The sequence below is a fragment of the Cnephaeus nilssonii genome (assembly GCF_951640355.1).
Source record: "Cnephaeus nilssonii genome assembly, chromosome: 15".
NCBI classification, from domain to species: Eukaryota; Metazoa; Chordata; class Mammalia; order Chiroptera; family Vespertilionidae; genus Cnephaeus; species Cnephaeus nilssonii.
The window spans coordinates 11,295,575-11,316,359 of NC_137086.1; the positions used below are offsets into that span (position 1 = coordinate 11,295,575).

General features: G+C 44.7%; 2 protein-coding genes across 3 annotated transcripts in view; both read left to right on the forward strand.

The window, feature by feature from the left end:
• SELENOI (selenoprotein I) overlaps positions 1-8,030 on the forward strand; it is a 45,681-nt gene extending 37,651 nt beyond the window's left edge. Inside the window, exon 10 of the mRNA XM_079792012.1 lies at positions 809-8,030. Coding sequence (XP_079648138.1) covers positions 809-907 — 99 coding nt within the window. The 3' untranslated portion in view covers positions 908-8,030. The remainder of the gene's footprint in view (positions 1-808) is intronic.
• Positions 8,031-8,864: 834 nt separating this feature from the next.
• DRC1 (dynein regulatory complex subunit 1) overlaps positions 8,865-20,785 on the forward strand; it is a 32,683-nt gene continuing 20,762 nt past the window's right edge. For both annotated transcript variants that reach the window (XM_079792144.1, XM_079792145.1), the window contains exons 1-7: positions 8,865-9,076; positions 11,135-11,222; positions 14,539-14,651; positions 16,869-17,052; positions 17,574-17,711; positions 18,988-19,074; positions 19,923-20,045. In XM_079792144.1, the coding sequence (XP_079648270.1) occupies positions 8,922-9,076; positions 11,135-11,222; positions 14,539-14,651; positions 16,869-17,052; positions 17,574-17,711; positions 18,988-19,074; positions 19,923-20,045 (888 nt within the window). In that variant the 5' untranslated portion in view covers positions 8,865-8,921. The remainder of the gene's footprint in view (positions 9,077-11,134; positions 11,223-14,538; positions 14,652-16,868; positions 17,053-17,573; positions 17,712-18,987; positions 19,075-19,922; positions 20,046-20,785) is intronic.

A 20,785-nucleotide genomic window follows, 5' to 3' on the forward strand; every position in this document is an offset into this window, starting at 1 on the left:
TATACTAGTAAGTAATACAAATAAGAAAAGAAGTAAGAAATATCAAAAAATGATATTTACTAACTGGCACATAACCAAGTTCTTGCAAACCCATTAGTGATACCCTAACTAATATGTCCTAAACCTCCCAAAATGTGTACAGATCTAGTTTTAAACTCTTTCATCAGGATTAGGAATGATTACCAAGAAATGTTATAAAAAGCTGAATATTGAGTCTATATATATATATATATATATATATATATATATATATACTTTTTTTTTTTTTTTTTTTTTTTTTTTTACCTACTAGCTGGTTTAAATTAACTAACCCTATAATTTTTCAGTAGATTTGATTTGCATCTGTATGGTCTGGAGGGCTCTGGAAAGACTAGAACAATGGAGACCCAGGTTTAAGTCCTAACTCTCCCAGGATAGGTCTAGTACTCTCTCTCTCTCTCTTTTTTTTTTTTACAAAGAGGAAGGGAGATGGATAGAGAGTTAGAAACATCGATCAGCTGCCTCCTGCACACTCCCCACTGGGGATGTGCCCGCAACCAAGGTACATGCCCTTGACTGGAATTGAACCTGGGACCCTTGAGTCCGCAGGCCGACGCTCTATCCACTGAGCCAAACCAGTTAGGGCTCTAGTACTCTTACTTAGCCATCTAGGTCCATGGCTATACTAACCCAGAAAAACCTTCATTATGTCTGATGATTTTTGCTGTGTCATTAAATTGTTGTCTTCAGAGGGTGAATTCTGTGTGCTTTAAAAAAAAGAAAAATTAGGTTCATATTTGTCACTGTCTCCTTTTCTGGTTTTATATAGGTAAAGCAACTGAGCAGCCATTTTCAGATTTACCCGTTCTCATTAAGGAAACCCAACTCAGATTGACTAGGAATGGAAGAAAAGAATATTGGCCTGTAATCTACAGAAAGAAGTACTGTAAATACGATGCTTGTAAATATTTCATCTATCACCATTGAACTAAACTGATCTGCTTAACAGACATGGGAACTCTGTGTGTGGTACTTGTACAGCAAGAATGATATATTTAATCTGAAATGTGGAATTTTGAACCTACTAACTCCCACCTTATTTTATTTTTTATTAAACCATGTGATGTTTTGGTTAAGCTTAATGTACATTAGACCAGCAAAATGTTTCTAGTGATTTTAACTTCATGAGTTCATAATGTTTTGGTTCATACAGAGTTAAAGATGCTTTATTTTTATTATTTAAAACACCCCCAAATTGTTTTAAAACACTGATGATGTTCAGAAAACCACAATATGTTTTCATATTTGGTACTTAGTAACAGGTCGTTAGCTCTGGAAGCTGTCATCTAACATCAGGAAAAGATAAGAGCAAGTCACCTTCAGCAAGAGATGCCAAATGATTTCAGGACAATATACAGGTTTGCCAATATACTGGTTTCTCTTCCCCACGGAAATGCCTTTGTCCTCATGTGTTAAGAGAGCTAGAATATATGTTTAGATTCTCTAATATTCTGGCTCTCTTTGTTATGGAGCAGAGCTTGGTCAATGGTTTAGTTTTCTTTTTAAAGAAAAATATTCTATTGACACTCAGTAGAGAATGGATTGTAATTGTAGCTCACCCATTGGCATGGTTCATTGTTTAAATGTGGCATTTCCCCCCTCAGCTCTAAGTTGCTGAGATTTGGTGCCTGAGAACTGATTAAGTGAATGCATGAGCCAGTGTGAGTCTGATGGTAACTACTTGCGAGGAACACAGATAAACTTCCTTATTGGAGAAATTTACTTTGGAGTTAGGACTCTCATGAACCTCACTATGAAATGACTATGTGAACCTTACTACAAAATGAGTTTTGTAATTCAGTTTGTCCTTCCTTCCTTCCTCTCTTTTTGTAGAGGAGAGAGTGCTGTATTTTTTTTTTAATTTCTTATTTTATTCAGGATAAAGAAGTAGAGAGAAACTCTCTTCTCCAGCTTGCCCACCTTCCCACTTGAAGAAATTTTTTTAAATATATGCCTTATTGAGTACATACTCTCTTTAATAATACTTGGAACAGTTTTGAGGTTTACAGACAAGCATCAAAATCTCTGACTTTAATGTGGTTATTTGATAGATCACACCTTTCCATGAATGTGGGTATTTTCTTCTTCTTCTTTTTACTTTGTCTCCATTTACTTTGGTGGTAGTGAAATTTACTCCCTGATTTTCTTTTATTTTTCACTGAATGAAGTTTGTGCTTGAATGAAGAGTGTATCTTAAACCCTGTTTTTGGATGGATTGCACTTGGATAAAATAGGCACCACTGTGTTGATATGTAATTAAGTTCATAACCATTATTTATCTAGGAATGTGACCATTTTAAAGTTTAATTATATAGTGTATTTCTTTGTTGAACTTCTGTCTGCTGCTTTGTAAAAATAACTATATAATTGATATTTCAGTTCCTAAATTTGTAAATTCTAATAATTGTCATCTAGGTCATTAGAAATGAAGAGTCAAGGAACTGATCTCATGGTTCTGTACTCATTTTTAAAAATGTTTGTAAAGGTTGAGGTATATTCAGTGACTTTCTCTGAGACAAAAATGAACACTGAAAATAGGTGAGAAATTGATGCCGGAAAATGTGGGCAGTGATTCCATGTTTGTTGATAAGTTGCCATCATAGAGGTCACAGAATGAATCAATTAAGTGAAGGGAATGCTCTTCTCAGTAGACCTTGTTCCGTGTCATCTGTAAACTGAACTGGAGAAAGTGTTCTTTTGGGCTGGGAACAGAGCTTTGCTTTAAGGTTTCTGAGCTAATCATTTCACTGTTCTGTTGACCTTGTACACAAGAATGAGATTAATCTGTTCTATATCAGAAAGGAACTGATAAATATTTATAAAATGACACATTTGGACCACAGGCTTCCTTCACCTTATAGTATAGTAAGAAAATACCTCTTACTTCTGGCGTAAGGTCCTGTCCTGTCATTTGGGGGCTTTTAACCTCAAAGTGTGTTTCTGCTCTCTTCCTGTTGCATCAAGTTCATTTGAAAATTGTTTTGTGCCTATACTTTATGACTCATTTCCCTCTGGTGGTAAAGGATGCTGCCATCGTCAGTTTTATTGACATCCTTAGAGGAAAGAAAGGTGACTGTCAGCAAGGTGAAAGTAAAAGTGGGATGAACTGTCTCAGAACATCGTGAACTGTGCTTCTGGAGTGTGCTGCTGACTCTTGTTCTTGGCGTAGTCTGCCATCTTCAAGTGCATCTTGAAAGTCCCCATTTGTTATGTAGTGATGGGGTGCCTGAAGCAGGACTTAGTTACAAATAGCTCTGTGCATTTATGTCATGCCAGTTACCACAACATTTCCAAAGTATAGAAGATATTTCAGGCTTATGCATGATATTTTGGGGTGAGTTCACACCTCAGCCTTTCTCCCAGCATACACTGAGCTGCCTTTTGGGGGAGCAATGGGATGGTTGGTCACCCCTACATGTTTTCTGTACATTTCAGAATAGAGTGCCTTAGCCAGGCCAGAGGTTTACTTTGTGTTTCTACTGACCAAAGTTACCTAACCTGTAAGAGAAGCTTCTTTTCAGGTTCTGGTATGAAAAATGCCCTTTCTTGCTTGTCAGAAAAGAATTCCCCCATATTTGAGAGGGGCACGGGATAGAAAAATTAGAAAATACCTGGATACAGGATGTTAATGCTGCCTTTTGTGAACTTTAATAACATGATCTTAGTGCAACACACAGTTTAAATTTGTTACATTTTAAATCGTCATTCCTCCACTAATATGTAATGAATATAGTTTATGGGTTTTAGTCTTAAAAGTAATAGAGTAACTTCCAAATAGAAAACTAATAATCTTCCTTGATATTGAATAATATCATGGTTAATTCTAATTTAATTCTAATTTAAAAGTACTTTTAATTCTAATTTTAAAAGAAATGCTGATTATGGTCTAGAATGTTTATGTACTACTACCAGCATGTCATTTATTTTAATATAGAGCTATTAGGAGAGGAATGTATCTCTAGAGTTGCCCAAATTCCAAATTAAATACCAAAAGAGTATTGACCATGGTCTGGAACCTGGGCATTGGGGGAATATGCATAGCAAAAAAACCATGCGTCATACATAATTTAAGGGTAAGTAGGGATCACCTTAATGCCTAATGCCCATGGGGCCCAATGATTTAAGTGTAATGCACATTTTAAAATTGTCACAATATAGCCCATCATTCCTCCACTAATTTTGGATTCAACTGTGAATTTGAAAGTTTCCTAATTGTTTAATTTACGAAGAATTAGTGTATTTTGTAGTTAGTCATAAAGCATTGGGAATGTACCTTGCTGTCCAAAGCAGACTTTGATTCTGTAACCTATGGAGAATAAAAAGGTAATCTGAAGGTGTTTGAATCAAAGGCTACTTTCCCCCTTATATTTTAACTAGAAGTCTGTTTGTAACTCTTCCTCTCCAGTCTTCACCTGGGTTTCATTTTAACTAGCCACTGCCTAGGACAGAGATGCCCACTTGCTGTGTTGCCCCAGATCTTGCCACATTCAAATCTCCTTGGTTGCCTTTAGAAATCTTGTCTAGTCAAGGACTGGGAACGGGCCAGAGGGAACAAAGTAAACCTGATGGGCTAGATTAACGTTGACTTTGGGTTTCCAAAGAAGCCAAAAACAGGTACGGAAATCTTTGGTTGTGTTGGTTCCTGTGTTCAGAGTGGCCTTTCTCTTGACCTCAGTTCTGGACGTGATTGAGCACTCTACTTCTAGGAAATTTTAAGGTCGGATTAGAATCTTCTTTGTCCTATGAGATTTCTTTGTAAGGCAGCGTGCCCTTTCTTGAACACCCTGTGGGTGAACAACCTTATTAGGTTAGCTGCCAGTACTAGAACCTTCCAGGAATTTTAACTAGTATGCTGCATTTGAAGCACTTTGACATGTACGTTTAAGGTGGCAGTTTTAACAATAAAATGGTGTTCAATTAATCACTGTGAAACTTAAAAGTGTGAAGCTCTGCATTTTAGGATAGCTTAAGTAGATTCTGATTTTCCTTTATTAATTATGAGATGTGATTTGTATGTTTTACTTTTCATCTTTGACGGTGGTTCAAATGACTGACATATTGGCAGGCAGCTACTTTTAGGGTCTATGGTAAATCATGGTGGTTTAATTTTTCCAGAGAAAGTGGCAATGTGTTTACTTTTTCCTTGCATGGAGCCATGGAAATTGGGTTTATTGGCTCGTTCATTTCCAGTGTTTCTACAGTGCAAAATAAATGTCACCTTACTTTTTAACCTGCATGCTAGTAATGTGCTTTGCTTTTTAGTAAACAAATATGCAAAAGATAGTCATCTGGCTGGTTTTGTTGTTGTTGTTGTTTTGTTTGTTTTTAAGCAGGGACCTGCTCTTTATACAGACAGATCTTCAATAGCTAATATTTAGGATAGCAAAGGCAGTTTTGCCACTTGTAGCCCTCTCACGGGTGGCCTGAGCAAGGGGGTTGGGTTGCATTTGGTCAGAAAGGCCAGGTCCCCAGAATTGGAAAGTGGCACAGGGACTGATTTTTTTAATAAGGGCTCCTTAGGGAAGTCCATTTGGACACAACAGGAGTGTCTGGTCTCCCACAGACCATTCACATTGCCTTGGTCTTCACAGAAGCATTCTTGAAAGCCAGGCGGCATCAGAGGGTGCTGTTTTTAAAGCATGTGAGTTGGATCATGGCCATAGGGTACCGAATGCTACATTGAAGTTAGAGACAGGTTTGAAGACACAAGGAGTGGCTAAATGCCGTGGGTGCCTACAGCTCTTTGGCTACCTACTGTCTTCTCTTGAGCAGTAACAATTAAAATTAGAACTAACTTTTAAAAAATTAAATCATACATAATTCTCCATGAATTCTAGATTCTGGTATTCTTGACAAGCACTTTTTATTATCTAAGAAGTTCCTGACCAGGAACATGTTTAGTTAGTACTTGCTGTTATTAACCAGGGGCCTGTTTTAATTTTACAAGATCTCTGCATGCTGCATTATAAATCTGTTTAAAATACTGGTATCATTCCATATCAGACTTTGAATTTAATAACTACTATTTAAGATTGCCTCACAATATTAACATTTTATTTTTGTAGATTATTTTGTTTAGATAACTTGCCCCATTAGAGCAGCCATACAAGAGACAAAGACCCAGCTACATGGGTTACTTACTCATTCTGAAATGTGCCAAGAAAGCAGAATTTAGTATTAAACTCTAAATTTCAACTTTTTAAAAAAAGGCAGCATTTCCTCTGGTAAAGGAGAAGTCAGTGGATAATCTCCAAGGTGTAGAGGTATAAACTTCCTGCTGCCATCTTCTCCCCTCCCCTCCCCTCACCTCACTTCCCATCTAATATAATAGATGAAATCTGTAACCAATTGCAGAAAAATAATTGGATGCTTTTCTGAGTACCGTTTCATGCCCTGTGATTAAGAATGGGTGGCAGGAACCATGGCCGAATCAATTACTGTCACAGTTTGCTTTCTGTGGATTCTGAAACAAAAGACGGTTCCGTCCCTTCTCAGGTACCTAGAGACAATACCACTCAAGCAACTGGAATACATTTGCTACAAGTTGAATATATTATCGAAGAAGAAGAGGAGCACAAAATTTTATTTTCCCTTCCAAGTAGTTTAATTGAACATATTCATAATCGGTCTATCTAGGACTTGCTGTGTTTATAGTAAATCATGTAGCATTTATTTTGTCTGGTTATGCGTGATGTGTGTGTATATATACATAGTTCATATGTACACATGTATTCTCTGTGCATATATATGTATGATCTATTCGTGTGTACATGCAGTCTACTCTTGATTATCAGCGAGGTGGTGAGCCTCCGTGCACTTTCTTCCTGCCGACTTAATCTGCATGCAGCCCTAGCTCGGTGAAGCTTCTCCCGCATCTGGAGCCACTTCCCAACTTCTAGCTCATCTCAGTCCCAGGAAAGGCCCTTGAAATAAGTCACTTTCCATTTCCCTTTCACGGGGGATCGTGTGAGCCAGGCAGCCCGCTTCTGAGAAAGACGGCCGCTCCCACCAGGGTTGAGGCTTCTGGGTCTGAAGGTGCTGGGGCCCATTCCTGGCTGGCAGGCAGCTCTGGGCCTCAGCGCTTGCGGAAGTGGGGCTTCGCAACTCGCTTCAGTTCCTTCGCAGGAATGTTGTAAAATCGTAGATAAGTCTTTGATGTACAACCATGTGTTTTACCGATATATTTGCATCCTCGGTGTTGCTGTTTCCCGTCGCTACCCCAGATAATCAAGACCTGACTGTTTTCTTGCCACTGGATTCCGGAAGCCTTGTCCTTTCAACTGGATTTAATGTTTATTTCTGCTGCTGTGAAACCCAAAAGTAATGCAGTAGGTTTTAATTTAAAATTGTTTAATTCCATTATTGACAAATATTTATTGTAATAAAAAGTAAAGAGTAAATAATTTTTAAATCCTTTCAGTTTTCAGACTGTCTTCTTTGTTTTTCCCTGGTAGGTGCAAAATGGGAGGGAGCTGTGGGGAGGAAATGAATGTCTGGCCACTTGTCTTAGATCATCACTCCTTGTTTTATAGCAAAACATTAAAAGGAGATATGAACCCCCAAACCCCAATTAAGGGGACTTGGTATACCTTATGGATATAGAATTAAGTGGGGGGACTTGACTTAGTATGTTAAAATGTAATTAGCGTATCATTCTTATTCTGCAAAAAGACTATAAACTGAGGTAGATGGCCAGCCTGTGGCATAGCAGAGGAAGCCTGCCTAGTCTTTATCACCCAAAACTCACCCAGGGATGGGGATGCCATGCTCAAAGGACTGGACCGATTTAGTCTGTGGAAAGTCATACACCTGTGGGCCCCTGAGTTCATTCTAGCCAGCTGTACATCCGAAGAGCCTGCCTGCTTGGGCCTTGTCACATTGCTCTGAATTGAGTAGGCAGACGGCACCGAGTGACAGTTGAGAAAATGATCCTCAAGTAGTTGTGACTTCTCCAAGGTTGCAGGGCAGGTCTAGGACTAGGACCTACCTGTTCTCACTACATACCCCTTCCGGCGTTTCCCACAGGCCAATGGATCAAGGCCCTGTCAAATGTTAAAAAGCCTTTTAATTCTCAATAAGAATACTATTTTGTTGACATTGAGACACAAAAACCAGCCAGGAAATAGTGCTTTTTCAGGGGACAGTGCTTCCTTGAGAGTTTTCAGTATGTTCTGTACCCTTAACTTACTCCTCTCCCCACCTCCCCTGGTACTATTTCCCTCTGCTCCCCCCTTTTCTGTAAGGTGGTACTGGTGGGATTGTCCTAGGTTTTAGCCCTACTGAAAAGGGCTATAGAAGACAACAATCCCTTTTTGGGCAAAACGATTGATAGGATGGGGTTTCACATTCCAGAGGAGGAGGGGGGCCCATGCACAATGTAGGTTCTACATTGAGTAGGAGCTCAATAATGACTAGATGATGAATAGATGGGTGCAATGTACTTCAGTTCAAACTTGCCAGTGAGGCAATAAGCTCCGAGTGGACCCATCGGAAGGTAGCTTCTATGAGGAAGGGACCATGCCCACGAGATGCTCAATAATATTTGATGAATATGATTTTGAGGAATAGCCATTTGGTGATGAATGAATGATGAATTAGTCATGAGGGTCAGTAAGCGGTGAACCACAACTTGGTCCAGCGCTTCAGTCTTCCAATCTGTGCTAATATGACTGGTCCTTTGTAGAGAGGAATAATAAGCCCGAAGCTGGGACACCCGGTCTGAACGGCGGTGGGCGGGGCCAGAGCTGCGCACGCAATCGCCTCCGGCGGCGGCGGCGGCGGCGGGTCAGGTGACTGCTTTACCCTGGCAACGACTTGTTGTTAGCAACCGGCCGCGGTCTAGCGTTGGTCCCCGGCCGAGCTGCCTGGGGGAGGCACCCGCCATGAATCCGCCGGTACCCCTGGGGATCTTGGAGGATAAGGAGGAGGAACACTTAGCCACTCAGGTTCTCGGACCCTCGATCAATTCGGATAATCCTCAGGAGCGGATCCAGGCCCGGCGCCTCCGCATCGCGGCGCGCCTGGATGCCCGGAGACGGTGAGCAGGGGCTGGGCTGGCCGTGGCAAAGCGCCTCGGGTGTTCCGGAGGCCGTGCCGGGGTGGGGGGGGGGGGGGTGGGGGGGGTGGGGGGGCCTAGGTGTGCGGTGCTGCCAGGGCAGGAGCCCCCTGCAGTGAGGGGCTGGAGTGCCCCAAAGGTGAGAGGGCCTTTAAAATTTTTTTTAAATGTATTTATTGATTTTAGAGAGAGAGAGGAAGGAAGGGAGGGAGAACATCTCTTTTTCCAACTGTTCATGCATTCATTGATCGATATTTTTGTGTGTCTTGACCAGGGATCAAACCGGCAACCTTGGCATATCTGAACATATTTTAACCAACTGAGCTACCCGGCCAGGGCAGAGGGCCTTGTTTCTTGATAGAAAACTTTCATTCCAGAAAGTTCAAGCAAAGTATGGGATATTAAAACATGGAACACACTAATAAAGTTAAAAACAGAAATAACAATCCTTTCACTGGGAGCCGGGTGCAGCCGGCACTGAGGTCAATACACTGAAATGCAGGCCATCCAGGACCTGCCCTCCTACCTTGTCCTGTCTCCCCTTCCCTCCCAGCCTGCCTGCCTTCCCCAAGTACCCATCCAGTGGGCCTCAGCTACCACTTCCGCTGGTCTCAGCGCCTTAACTGCTTGTGTGACCACACTCATTCCTGAAGTATCTGAGACTGATAGCCTTATTCCTTCCAGGCCAGGGTTGCCACACCCATCCATTCACAGGCACAGTGGACGGTCATAGAGGGTAGGAGAAGAGGCACCTGCAGTCCCTGAATTCCTGAGCACCCTCCCTCCCTGTGTAACAGCATCCTACCTTGTCCTGCTGGTCAGGGTCAGCTGCCCCAGTAAGATGATGACTTCCCTTCTCGTCTGCTGGCCATGGGACACAGCGGCCCAAAGTTATGTGGCTGCGTTCCAACAAAACTTCAGTGACTGGGCACTGAAATGTGAATCTCATAGAATGTTTGTGTCCCAAAATTTCCTTTATATTTGATCTTTCTCCCCCTAAATTAATAAACTTTGTTTCTTTTAGAGCAGTTTTAGGGTTACAGAGAAATCAACTGGAAGGTACAGAGTATTCTCATATACCTTCTGCCCCCACACATGCATAACTTCTCCCACTGTCACATCCCCCGCCAGAGTGGTGCCTTCGTTACAATCGACGAACCTCATTGACATGTCATTGTCAGCCAAAGTCCGTTCTTTCCACTGTGATTCACTCTTGGTGTTCTGCGGATTTTGACAACTAAATAATGACAAGTATCCACTAGTACAGTATTGTACAGAATGGTTTCACTGTATTCTGCCTATTCACCCTCATCTTTTTTTAAAAACTCTTAAAAATGTAAAAATTATTCTTCACTTGTGAGCCATACAGAAACAGGTGGGTCAGATTTGTACCATAGGCCATAGCGTGCCAACCCTGATGTGACGAATCACTGTGATGTTCTGTGGGATAGCTGGATGGTTCTGGCCTATTCGGACTATATTTTGACAGAGATCAGGAGAATTAACATTGCCCTGTGAGTATGAAGAGGTATTATTGTCAACCTTCTAAAACCTTTCTAGTCTGATAGGAGAGTAATGATACCTCACAGGGTTTTCATTTTCATTACTCTGCTTATATGTGAAGCGGAGCATATTTTTAACTGTCTGTTTGCCATTTGTATTTCTCCCGTGAATTGCCTGTTCACATTCTTTGCCAATTTTTCTATTTGATATATTGTCTTTTTTAATATTGATTTGAAGGAGGCTTTTCTATTTTATAGAGAGCAAAGTTTTTTCAAATATCTTTTACCAGTTTATCCTTTGACTTTCAAGGATAAAATTTAAAAAATTTAGGAAGTAAAATCAACTTTTTTTTCTAACTTTGGCTTTATTCTCTCTCCTTTATATACTTAGAGGATTTTATGATTATGTTTTTTAATATCTAAATTATTAACCATAAGGAAAGTATTTTTGTATATGATATGAATTCCCATGGAACCTTTGCATATAGAACTTAAATACTAGAAATAATTTCAGTTTCTCTATTCTTTTCCATCACAGGGAAGCGCTTGGAGAATATTTAGATGGGAAGAAGGAGAGTGAGGAAGATCAAAGCAAGAGCTATAAACAGAAAGAAGAAAGCAGACTGGTATGACCTGGGTAGCAAATGGGTCCTGACCGTTCTGTGAGACTAGATAGCTAGGGGTGATGTCACGGTTTTTGTATTTAGTTATTTTATTTATTTATTTTTTAATCCTCACCCGAGGATATTTTTCCATTGGTTTTCAGAAAGAGTGGAAGAGAGAGGGAAAGACAGATAGAAACATCAATGTGAGAGAGAGACATTGATTGGTTGCCTCCTGCATGCGCCATGACCAGAGCCGGGGAGGAGCCTGTAATCGAGGTACGTGCCCTTGACTGGAATCGAACCCAGGACCCTTTAATCTGCAGGCCGATGCTCTATCCACTGAGCCAAACCGGCTAGAGCGGTTTTTGTATTTAGACTAGAAGAAACTCAATAGGAATGAAATCTCTTTCAGACCATCCAAGTCCCAGCCCTTCTATGAGTTCCTCTGCAAGCCAGGCTGACCTCCTTTAATTCATTTCATTTTGCATAGTTTTCTGCCCTGTATGACTTTCTAAATCACTGTGTGTGCATGCCGTGTCCGCAGTAAAATTGTAAGCTCTAGCCCAGCTGGCTCAGTGGTTGAGCTGTGACCTATGAACCAGGAGGTCACAGTTCCATCCCAGGTCAGGGCACATGCCCGGGTTGTGGGCTCGATCCCCTGTGTGGGGTGTGCAGGAGGCAGCCGATCAATGATTCTCTCTCTTCATTGATGTTTCTATCTCTCTCTCTCCCTTTCCCTTTCTCTCTGAAATAAATAAAAATATATTTAAAAAATTGTAAGCTCTATGAGAGTAAGAGCCTCTTTACCTGTGGAGTAGCGCATGGCCTGTACTCAGTAAACACTAAAAAGAAAATCATCAACTGCTCTCCCTGGTAATGGCAGGGCTCCTGGGATATTTAATAAAGGACTTGGAACAAGTCGTTTTTATTGCTGGAGAAATAGAAACGCCAGTTCAAAACAGCAAGCCAGACCTAGCAAAGTGCCACATTTAATTAATTGTGAAGTGAACTGCATAGACAGTGATCCTGTAGGAAATGAGATATGGGAAATTGCTCACTAAGCTGGCCTGGTCAGGGAAGGTTATGCTTTACATATATAATCATATCATCTGAACATGAGTTTTATCTCTTCCTCTTTAATATTTATACCTTTCAACGGGACGCCTGAAACCTATATCATTTTATTAACTAATGTCACCCCAATAAATTCAATGAAAAATTTAAAAATATTCACACCTTTTATTTCTTTCTCTGGCCTTGTTGCGCCAGACAGGCCCTCCAGCCTATTAGAGAGACGTGGTGATGAGGAGGCTCCCGTGTCTCGCTCTGGCTTCCCTCTGGGTGCACCCCCGCAAGTGGACTTGCCTCAGGTTCATTCAGAGCCCAAGTTCCCCCTTTAGATCGCTCTGTGAATGCCACAGAACCACACATTCCCTGCCCAGAGGGTTCTGGGCCTGCTTTCAAGCCTGCACGAGACTTTTCCCAGGGTCTGTCCTGCTCAGGGCAGACGAGGCCACTGTTGTGCAGCCTTTAGGCCTGATGGATGACAAGGGTTCTAGGTGGAGCTTGGATATGGTCTGGGAAATCCATATGCCTGCATGTGAAGCCTTGAGGGTGTAGGACAGCGGTGGGGTGGGATGAGAATGGGGTGGACTGTAGGCTGGGGGCCAGAGACTGGCTCTCCCTTAGCCACCAAGTTCTGGGTGGAACTTCTAAATTGTTATGAAGGTGTTGAGGTAGGAGGAAAGAGCATATTTTATGAACTGTTTATAACACTGAATTATAATTTCTAAATATTTAGATATATGGTATGTGGACCTCCATTTAAATTCTCCTCCTGGGTCTCAAAAATGTTAGGGGTGTGTTTGTTGGTCTGTTGGTGACCAACATTTTCCATTTTACTTTGAGACTTAAATACTTGATTTGGAAATTTCTGATGTTTGCATTGTCTTGAGTAGAAAATAGGAAATTGCACTGAACTACAGTAATTGCTCAAAATTACTTCCTTATGCATGTAAAACCATTTTGGTACAAGCTATAAGCTTCGGGCATTTAAAAAAGTCAGCAGTACCCAAGATACCTGGGTTTAAGGTCTGTTTTATACTTATTTAAACTGCATTTCAAAATTTCTATAGACTAGCAAGATGAAATAGAGTCTCTGATCATGTCAATGACTTCTTGAGGTAAAGATATTTATAGGTTCCAGGTTCCAAAATGATTTGAGAGTTGGAGAACTTTTAAGTTCCAAAACAGACTTGGAAAACCGTAGGCATAACATAAGGATACTTGAACTTTTTGGTGAAATTATGACATCACAAAAATGCCAGGAGTGAAGATACTGAGTGTGGAATTTACAAAGAGGGATTAGAAGGGGCGGTACCAATAGCAAAGTTCCTGAGCCCATTAAGGGAGAAGGTAGTGCAGCCAGCTACCGTTCTCTCCTGTATTAGGGCCCCTGTAAAAAAGATCCCACTTGGAGGCTTATTTTTCTGCCTCACGTAACAGTCCAGGGCTGAAATGGGGGCTCCTCAAGGTCGGGCCCCCACCTCCTTCTGCCCTTCACGTGCTCCTCATATCGTACTTTAGCACCACCCTCCAGCCTGGGGGGAGGGGAAACAGGGCCAGCGGAAGGCGCACCTTTTCCCTTCAAGGCACAATTCAGAAGGGGCACCTGTCTGTTCTGCTTACGTGCTATTGATCAGGCCGTTCTAACTGCACGGGAGTTTGGGAGATGTGTCCATTTTAGGAGATCAAATGCCCAGCTAAAATGTGGGTATTCGGTTACTAAAAAGAAGAGGGGGAAATGGACTGGGGAGGACAGCTGTGATTGCCTGCCTCCCCTCCCCAGCTGAGAGTCTCAGAGAGGATCCTGGCAGTGTCAGCCACTTGGAGGTCTACTGGGGAAAGCATATGTACCTAGAGCGCGTGCCCGCGTGCTGGTTGGCTGGTCCCTGCCCTGAGAAGGAATTCAAGTACATCCAGAATTGCAGAGTGCTATGAGATTGTAAGCTGTAACATCACAGCACAAATGTCATGGTGGAAACGGGCTGCTACATAGATGGTGTTATTAAAAGTCTTAAGGTAAAAAAATGTAAAATTAAAAAAAGAATTTAAAGAAAAGAAAAGGAGAAAAACAAAAAAGAAAAGTCTTAAGTGGCTTTTGATTCCAGTTTGGGTGGATAGAAGAGTTACCAACAGTTGTGCAAAATGTTTCTAATTTTATAAATTATTTTAAAGTTTTATAAACGTATAAATTCCTTATCAAGTTTTATAAATTTTATAAGTATGTATAAGTTCTTTATAAAGTGTTGTAACATTATAAGTTCTTTGTTTTCAGAAATTGGCTAAACTGCTGCTCTACGGCACCGAGTTGGTGACAAATATCCAGGTGGCTACCGACATCAGAGAGATCCACCGGAGGGTTGAGGAAGAGGAGCTGAAGCGTCAGAGGTGAGGAGCCCCTGCTCGGGAGCCTGGCGGATGTGGAGATGTCTCCTTTGCGGGTCCCTAAGTTGTCCCCGGTTGCTGGAAAGCGGCTTTGTCAAACTCAGTCTAGTAAAATCCTCTTCCCTCCCTCTGACTTCCCCCTTCGTCCTCCCTTTCTCAAGTCTTACATTCCCGGGGATGCGCCAAGTTGTGTGGATACGAAAAGGAGTGAACCCAGCCTCTGGCCTTGATGTCTAGTCCACATAGACATGGAAACACCCAACCGTGATTTGTGTTAAAGTGAAGGTTAAGTGTAAAGAGCTGTGGAAACACAGATGAGGAGGCCTCTGATTCGCTCTGAAGAGACTGTAGAGGAAGCTCTCCAGGCAAAGTGACACCCGAGTTATGTGCTATTATGTACAGTTAGTTATGTACAGGATGAGTGGGAAGTGAGGAGTGGGCACTTAGGCCGAGGGGACAGCTTGTGCAGAGGCATAGGTCCCATGACATGCTTGGGACCGGCATGATAGCGAAGGACGAATGGCAGGGGGTCGGGGGACGAGAAGAGATGAGGCTAAGAAGGTCAGGTGGGCTGACCATGAGAATGACCAGACCCAGGAACAGCTCCGTGTCATGGACCGTGTAGCAGGTGTTAAAGAATAGCAAAGGCTCCGCGTTTGAAGCAGAGAGGGCCAGCGGGATCTCGGGGACTCAGGCAGACCTTCAGCTCCAGTCCTTGGCAGGAGGCTGCCGTGCACACGCATCTGCCCAGGTCTCAGGGTGCCTAGCAATCTGAGGTTCAATGAGAAGAGCAACCAGCGGACCCTTTTAACCCATCTCAGCGTCTTCACACACAGTATGATTTTAACAACAACGCATTTAGTTGTTCAGCATAAGTAGTTCCCCCATTGCAACTTCACCGCCTTTAATATAATAATAACATTGGTGATTTTATTCTGGAAACTTCCCACTGCCTGTCGTGGGCTGTACCAGGAACGGCACTGGCCGATCCCCAGCAGGGTCAGCTTGGGAAAGGCCCCGAGGGCCAGGCTGAGGGGTTAGGTTTCACCCTGGAGCCACTGAGGAGAAATGGAAGCATGTAAGTGGCAGAGTTACAAGATAAATGTGGATTTTAGAAAGACGACCTGATGGCTGCTGCTCATTTTTTGAAGAAGAAATTCAATTGCAGAAGAAATTCAATTGGATCCATATGTGTGTGTGCTTAGCTTTACTAAGTGTCCTAGCTTGGAAGGTGGGAAGAAGAAAGGGGATCACAAGATGATTAAGTTGTGATTTCTGTCCTTAGCGGGGTTTGCACACTTATTTGGAGACAGTCTCATGGACGTGCAGTCTGTTAGAGTAGGAACTGGATCTCTGGCATTTGCTCTAGACCAACGGTCGCCAACCAGTGGTCCGTGGCCCACTGGTGGTCCGTGGCCCACTGGTGGTCCGTGAGGTCCGAAAGGTTGGCGACCACTGCTCTAGACCCTGTTCTCAGAAGGGGCCTCACATCTCAGCCCTAAGGCCTTCCTTCAATCCAAGCCCATCCTCAGTATAACCCATCACATAGTTCCTTTGGAATTTCTGGAGAGACCATCGCTAGTTTCTATTGCTAATGTAGAGTTTCCCTATTTGTACATTCCACTGGACATTGTTGGTAATTTGGGAGAGGAACGGTCAGGCACTTGAGATCACTGTTGACAATGACAGTTATCACATGAGTAGCATTTGTTAAGCGGCTACTGTGCTGAGCATCATCTTATTTGATCCTGATGACAGCCATGTGAAGGTGGACACAGCCATCCTGTCCATTTCATGGATGAGGAAAACGGGGCTTGCCGAGGTCAAGCAACTTGTCTAAAGTTGAGCGTCAGTTAGTGGCAGAGCCAGGACTTGAACACAAGGCATGGAACTCCAGGGACCAGTTATTTAACTACTGGGTGTCACCATCTTACTCAGAAGTGGGTGACCAATTGGCTCTTGATCCATATGTGTGTGTGTCTAGCTTTACTGTTGATCCGTTTTTGTTATGTGTCACTTTGTTTATTTGGTCTCACTCGCTTATAGTCAGGCATTAAGCAAAAGAAGATTTCTCAGAGCCTGGTTTGGTCTTGGGCGGGTGTACCTGGAGGGAGTGCTTGGTGCCCAGCCCTGTCCTATAGAGTCTGGAGGACCCGCCTGCGCTGGGGGAAGGCAGCGTCGGAAGCTGAGCTGGCAGGGCCTGCGTGTTTGTGTTTGCAGGCTTGAAAAGCTGGAGAACGAAGTCAAGACCAGCCAGGACAAATTTGATGAAATCACCGCCAAGTGGGAGGAGGGCAAACACAAGAAAATTCCCCAGGAACTCTGGGAAATGCTCAACTCCCAGCAGGTGCACTGTGCGGGGCTGATAGAAGATAAGAACAAGCTTATCAGCGAGTTACAGCAGGCAAGAGGCCCAGGTTACTCAGTGTCAGCCAGGTGGGGTCGGCTTGGGGAAGGGGGGGTTAACTGGGTTATTGGTTTGCTTCTCCTGAATGAAAAAGTGTGGAGGCCTTAGTTCAGGCCTCAGGATGCTGCACAGCCCAGCGATCCACCTTAACCAGAAGAAAAAGCTGGGTAGTCATTGTAGAACGATTGGCTTCCTAATAGAAACCTGTGTGTGCGTGTGGTTAAGGAGTGGAACTTAGTCTGCAGTGGGTGTGTTCCCACGGTGGAGCCTGGACACTAATTGCTAAGTGGGCACACCTGGGCTTTCGGGGACGTTGCGGGGACGTTGCAGGGACGTTGCAGCAGCAGGAATGGAGGCTTTGATCCTGGGCGGCCCCTTCAGAGCTGGGCCCTGCGCCGAGCCCGCCCCGCAGCGCCCCCGAAGCCACCTTCTCCTTGTGCAGCGGTGATTCCGAGCGGTCACAGGTGCTGAGGAGAGGGGTCTCCATTTGTGGCCAGCCTTGGACATATCTTTTCTAGGAGTTAAAAATAAAGGATGACCAGTACGTGAAGGACTTGAAGAAGCAGTCGGAAGACATCTGCGTGCTCCTGGAGCGGATGGAGGAGCAAGTGAAGACTGTGATGAAGACCTTCCGCCAGGAGCTCAACCACATCGAGGTGATGGGGTGCAAGGCCCGCTGTCCTTACCACCTCAGGAGGGGTCCAGTGTCTTGGTCCTCTGCTTCCTGTCTCTGCCCTGGGCTTTCATGGGTTTATTTACTCATTCAACAAATATTCATCAAGCATCCACTGTTGCCAGGCACAGTGCCAGGGGCTGGGGATACGGCCATGGACAAAACAAGGTCCTGGATGAAGCCTGTGCTCTGTAGGGGACAGCTAGACAGCAAGCAGACACATTGCTAAACAAGTCACTTGACAGGTGGTGATAAGTGCTTTGAAAGAATATGAAACTGGGTAAGGGTGAGAGGAGTGGAGGAGAGAGCATAGTGCTGCATGACCATTATTTATCTGACTAGAGGCCTGTTGCACGAAGATTCGTGCAAGAATAGGTCTTCCTTCCCCTGGCTTTGCTGCCGGCCACCCAGGATCCTGCAAGTCCTCGCTCCCAGCCGCCCGGGAGCCTGCAAGTCCTCGCTCCCAGCCGCCCAGGAGCCTGCAAGTCCTCGCTCCCGGCTGCAGTGCCACTCCTGTAGCTCCCTCCTCCCCGCATCCTTCCCCTCATAGCAGGTGTCCTGCCCTGCCCAGCCGCTCCTGTGCCTGCATATGCAAATTAACCCACCATCTTTGTTGGGTTAATTTGCATACTCACTCCTGATTGGCTGATGGGCATCATGGAGGTGTGGTCAATTTGCATAGTTCTCTTTTATTAGTGTAGATTTGTTTATGATAGTCAGGGATGAGGTATGGGAAAGGGGAATGCCAAACAGGACTCAGGAATCAGTACTTCGAATGAAATATTAAATTGAAATAGAGACTTAGATCTTTCCAAAGTGAGAGAGAGCCGGGAGGAGGGGCCCCTCTCTCTTCGTATTATTATAGACTCATTTCTGCGTCCCAGGTCTCCTCGTGAGCTCCATGCTGCCGTGGCTTCACGGGAACCCCAACCATAGCACACACCAACCCTAGTCATGGCTGCATTGGATGCCGGGGTTTGCCCTGCGACTGCCAACAAGGGTATTGGCCTCCTTCCAGCTCCCTGCCTCAGATACTGATTCAGCCACAGGGCGGGTGGCAAATTTCTTCTCCAAACTTGTGTGAAGTTCACGCTTCATAACACGAATTTCCACGCAGCTCCTTCGGCAGTCATTAGGCCCCGTGAACCTCGGCGTGTCTGCCTTGGATTTGTGTGTGGTTGGTGACAGGGTGGGCTCGGATACTGTGGCACCTGCCTACGCCGAACGGACACAAGAGCCCTTTTCCTTCTCGGTCGTAGAAAGCGTTTGAGGTGGAGCGGCAGGAGCTCCTGTCCAGTAATAAGAAGAAATGGGAGCGGGCGCTGCAGGCTCACAACGCCAAAGAGGTAGGTGGGGGCGGGAGGGATGGGGGTGTCCCGGGTGGTCCGTGCTGGCTGGGCGATGTCTTCTGTGACGGAATAGCTGGCCTGGTGTAGCTTGGGGAGGGTGGCCACGGCGGACGGTCAGTACTGCTCTTCGTCCAGCAGTGTGGCCCCGCCGAGGGCCCTTACCCCTGGGCGCGGGGCCACCTTGCGGCTCGCTGTGGTTTCCGTGGTCCTGCCACTTTCTCCCGTTTCCGGGGCATCTCTCTCAGCCAGGGTATTTTTGTGGCCCAAGAAAATGCTTTAAGGCACATTGTACAGGGTGCAGGGTTATCACTTTGTTTCAGAAATGTAAGGCACAAAGAAATGACTTGACCAAGACTCAATGGGTCCTTTTCCTCTTTTTTAAGAAATACAAACATCTGACTGCAGGGTCTGTGCTTAGCTTCTCCCCCCTCCCCCTCCCTCCAATTTATTTTTCAGATACACTTGACACACACTATGCTATTAGTTTCAGGTGTACAGCACAGTGATTAGACATTTATATGCCTTGTGAGGTGGTTGCCCCGATAAGTCTAGTCCCCCCTGGCACCACACATGAGTCATGACAAGGTTACTGACTGCTCCCTCCACTGTACCGGACATCCCCGTGCGCTTAGTTTCCTACTGGAGCATTCCTCTTGGGATTTCTGGAGTAAGGACCCCGTTAAGCAATTCAAAGCCTTGGGCACAGGGGCCTTCTGAGCGCCAACAGATCCCTCGAGAGCCATGACACTTGCAGGCGTCACCTGTGCCACACTCGTCAGGCCCCTGGCGGACTGAGCCGGGACAGGGACGGGGCCTGACTTCCCCTCGTCTTCCTGTGCCTTCAGCTGGAGTATCTCATGAACCGCCTCAAGAAAGTCGAGGACTATGAGAAGCAGCTGAGCAAGCAGAGGATATGGGACTTCGAGGAGTACAACATGATTAAGATCAAGCTGGAGCAGGATGTGCAGGTACCACGCATGCCTCAGCCAGAGCGGGCGGGGAGCCCCAGGGAGCCCTCCTCCTCGTCTACCAGTCACGTTCCAGAGGGGTCCGTTCAGCAGATATGTATTGCCGATCTACTTTCTGTTGAAGGGCCACCTCTGAGGGCACTCACATACAAGGTCCACGTGAGGACGTGCTCTCTTCAGTAAACTAGGGGGGAACTGCCAAGGTGCCTAAAGGGGTCTGGAAACCATGAACCCCTTTAGGGGAAGCATGGAGAGAATTGTGCGTTTGAGCCGAGCAGAGGGAAATGGTAGCTGTGTCCCAGGGCCGAGACTAGGCCAAGTGGCCATCTAATGAGTGTCTTCCCTATTCCAGGCCGCGCAGGCAGTTTCTCTAATCCTTACATTAACACGAAAGGGAGAAATCACTAACAGCGTCTTCCATGCCCGAACACTGAGGCTCCGAGACCAGGTCCTTATCAGGTATACCCGGGACTCCAACCCCCTTCTCTCAGGCTCGATAGCCTGTACCTTTGCCATTATTCCAGACAGCCCCCTGACGGGCGGTTGGACGTTGCTGTAGGGCAGATTCTGACTCACCGTCAGCACTATCCGATGTAGAAAAGGTTAGCCCTCCAGAGTCCCAGATCTCAGGAAGGATTCCAAGGCGGAACGACCATCTGTCTTCAATGGCTGGAGGGTCCCTGCAGGGGGAAGGAGCTTAGACTTCCTCGTTTCTGAAGTTCTTTCCAAGTCTAGATTCT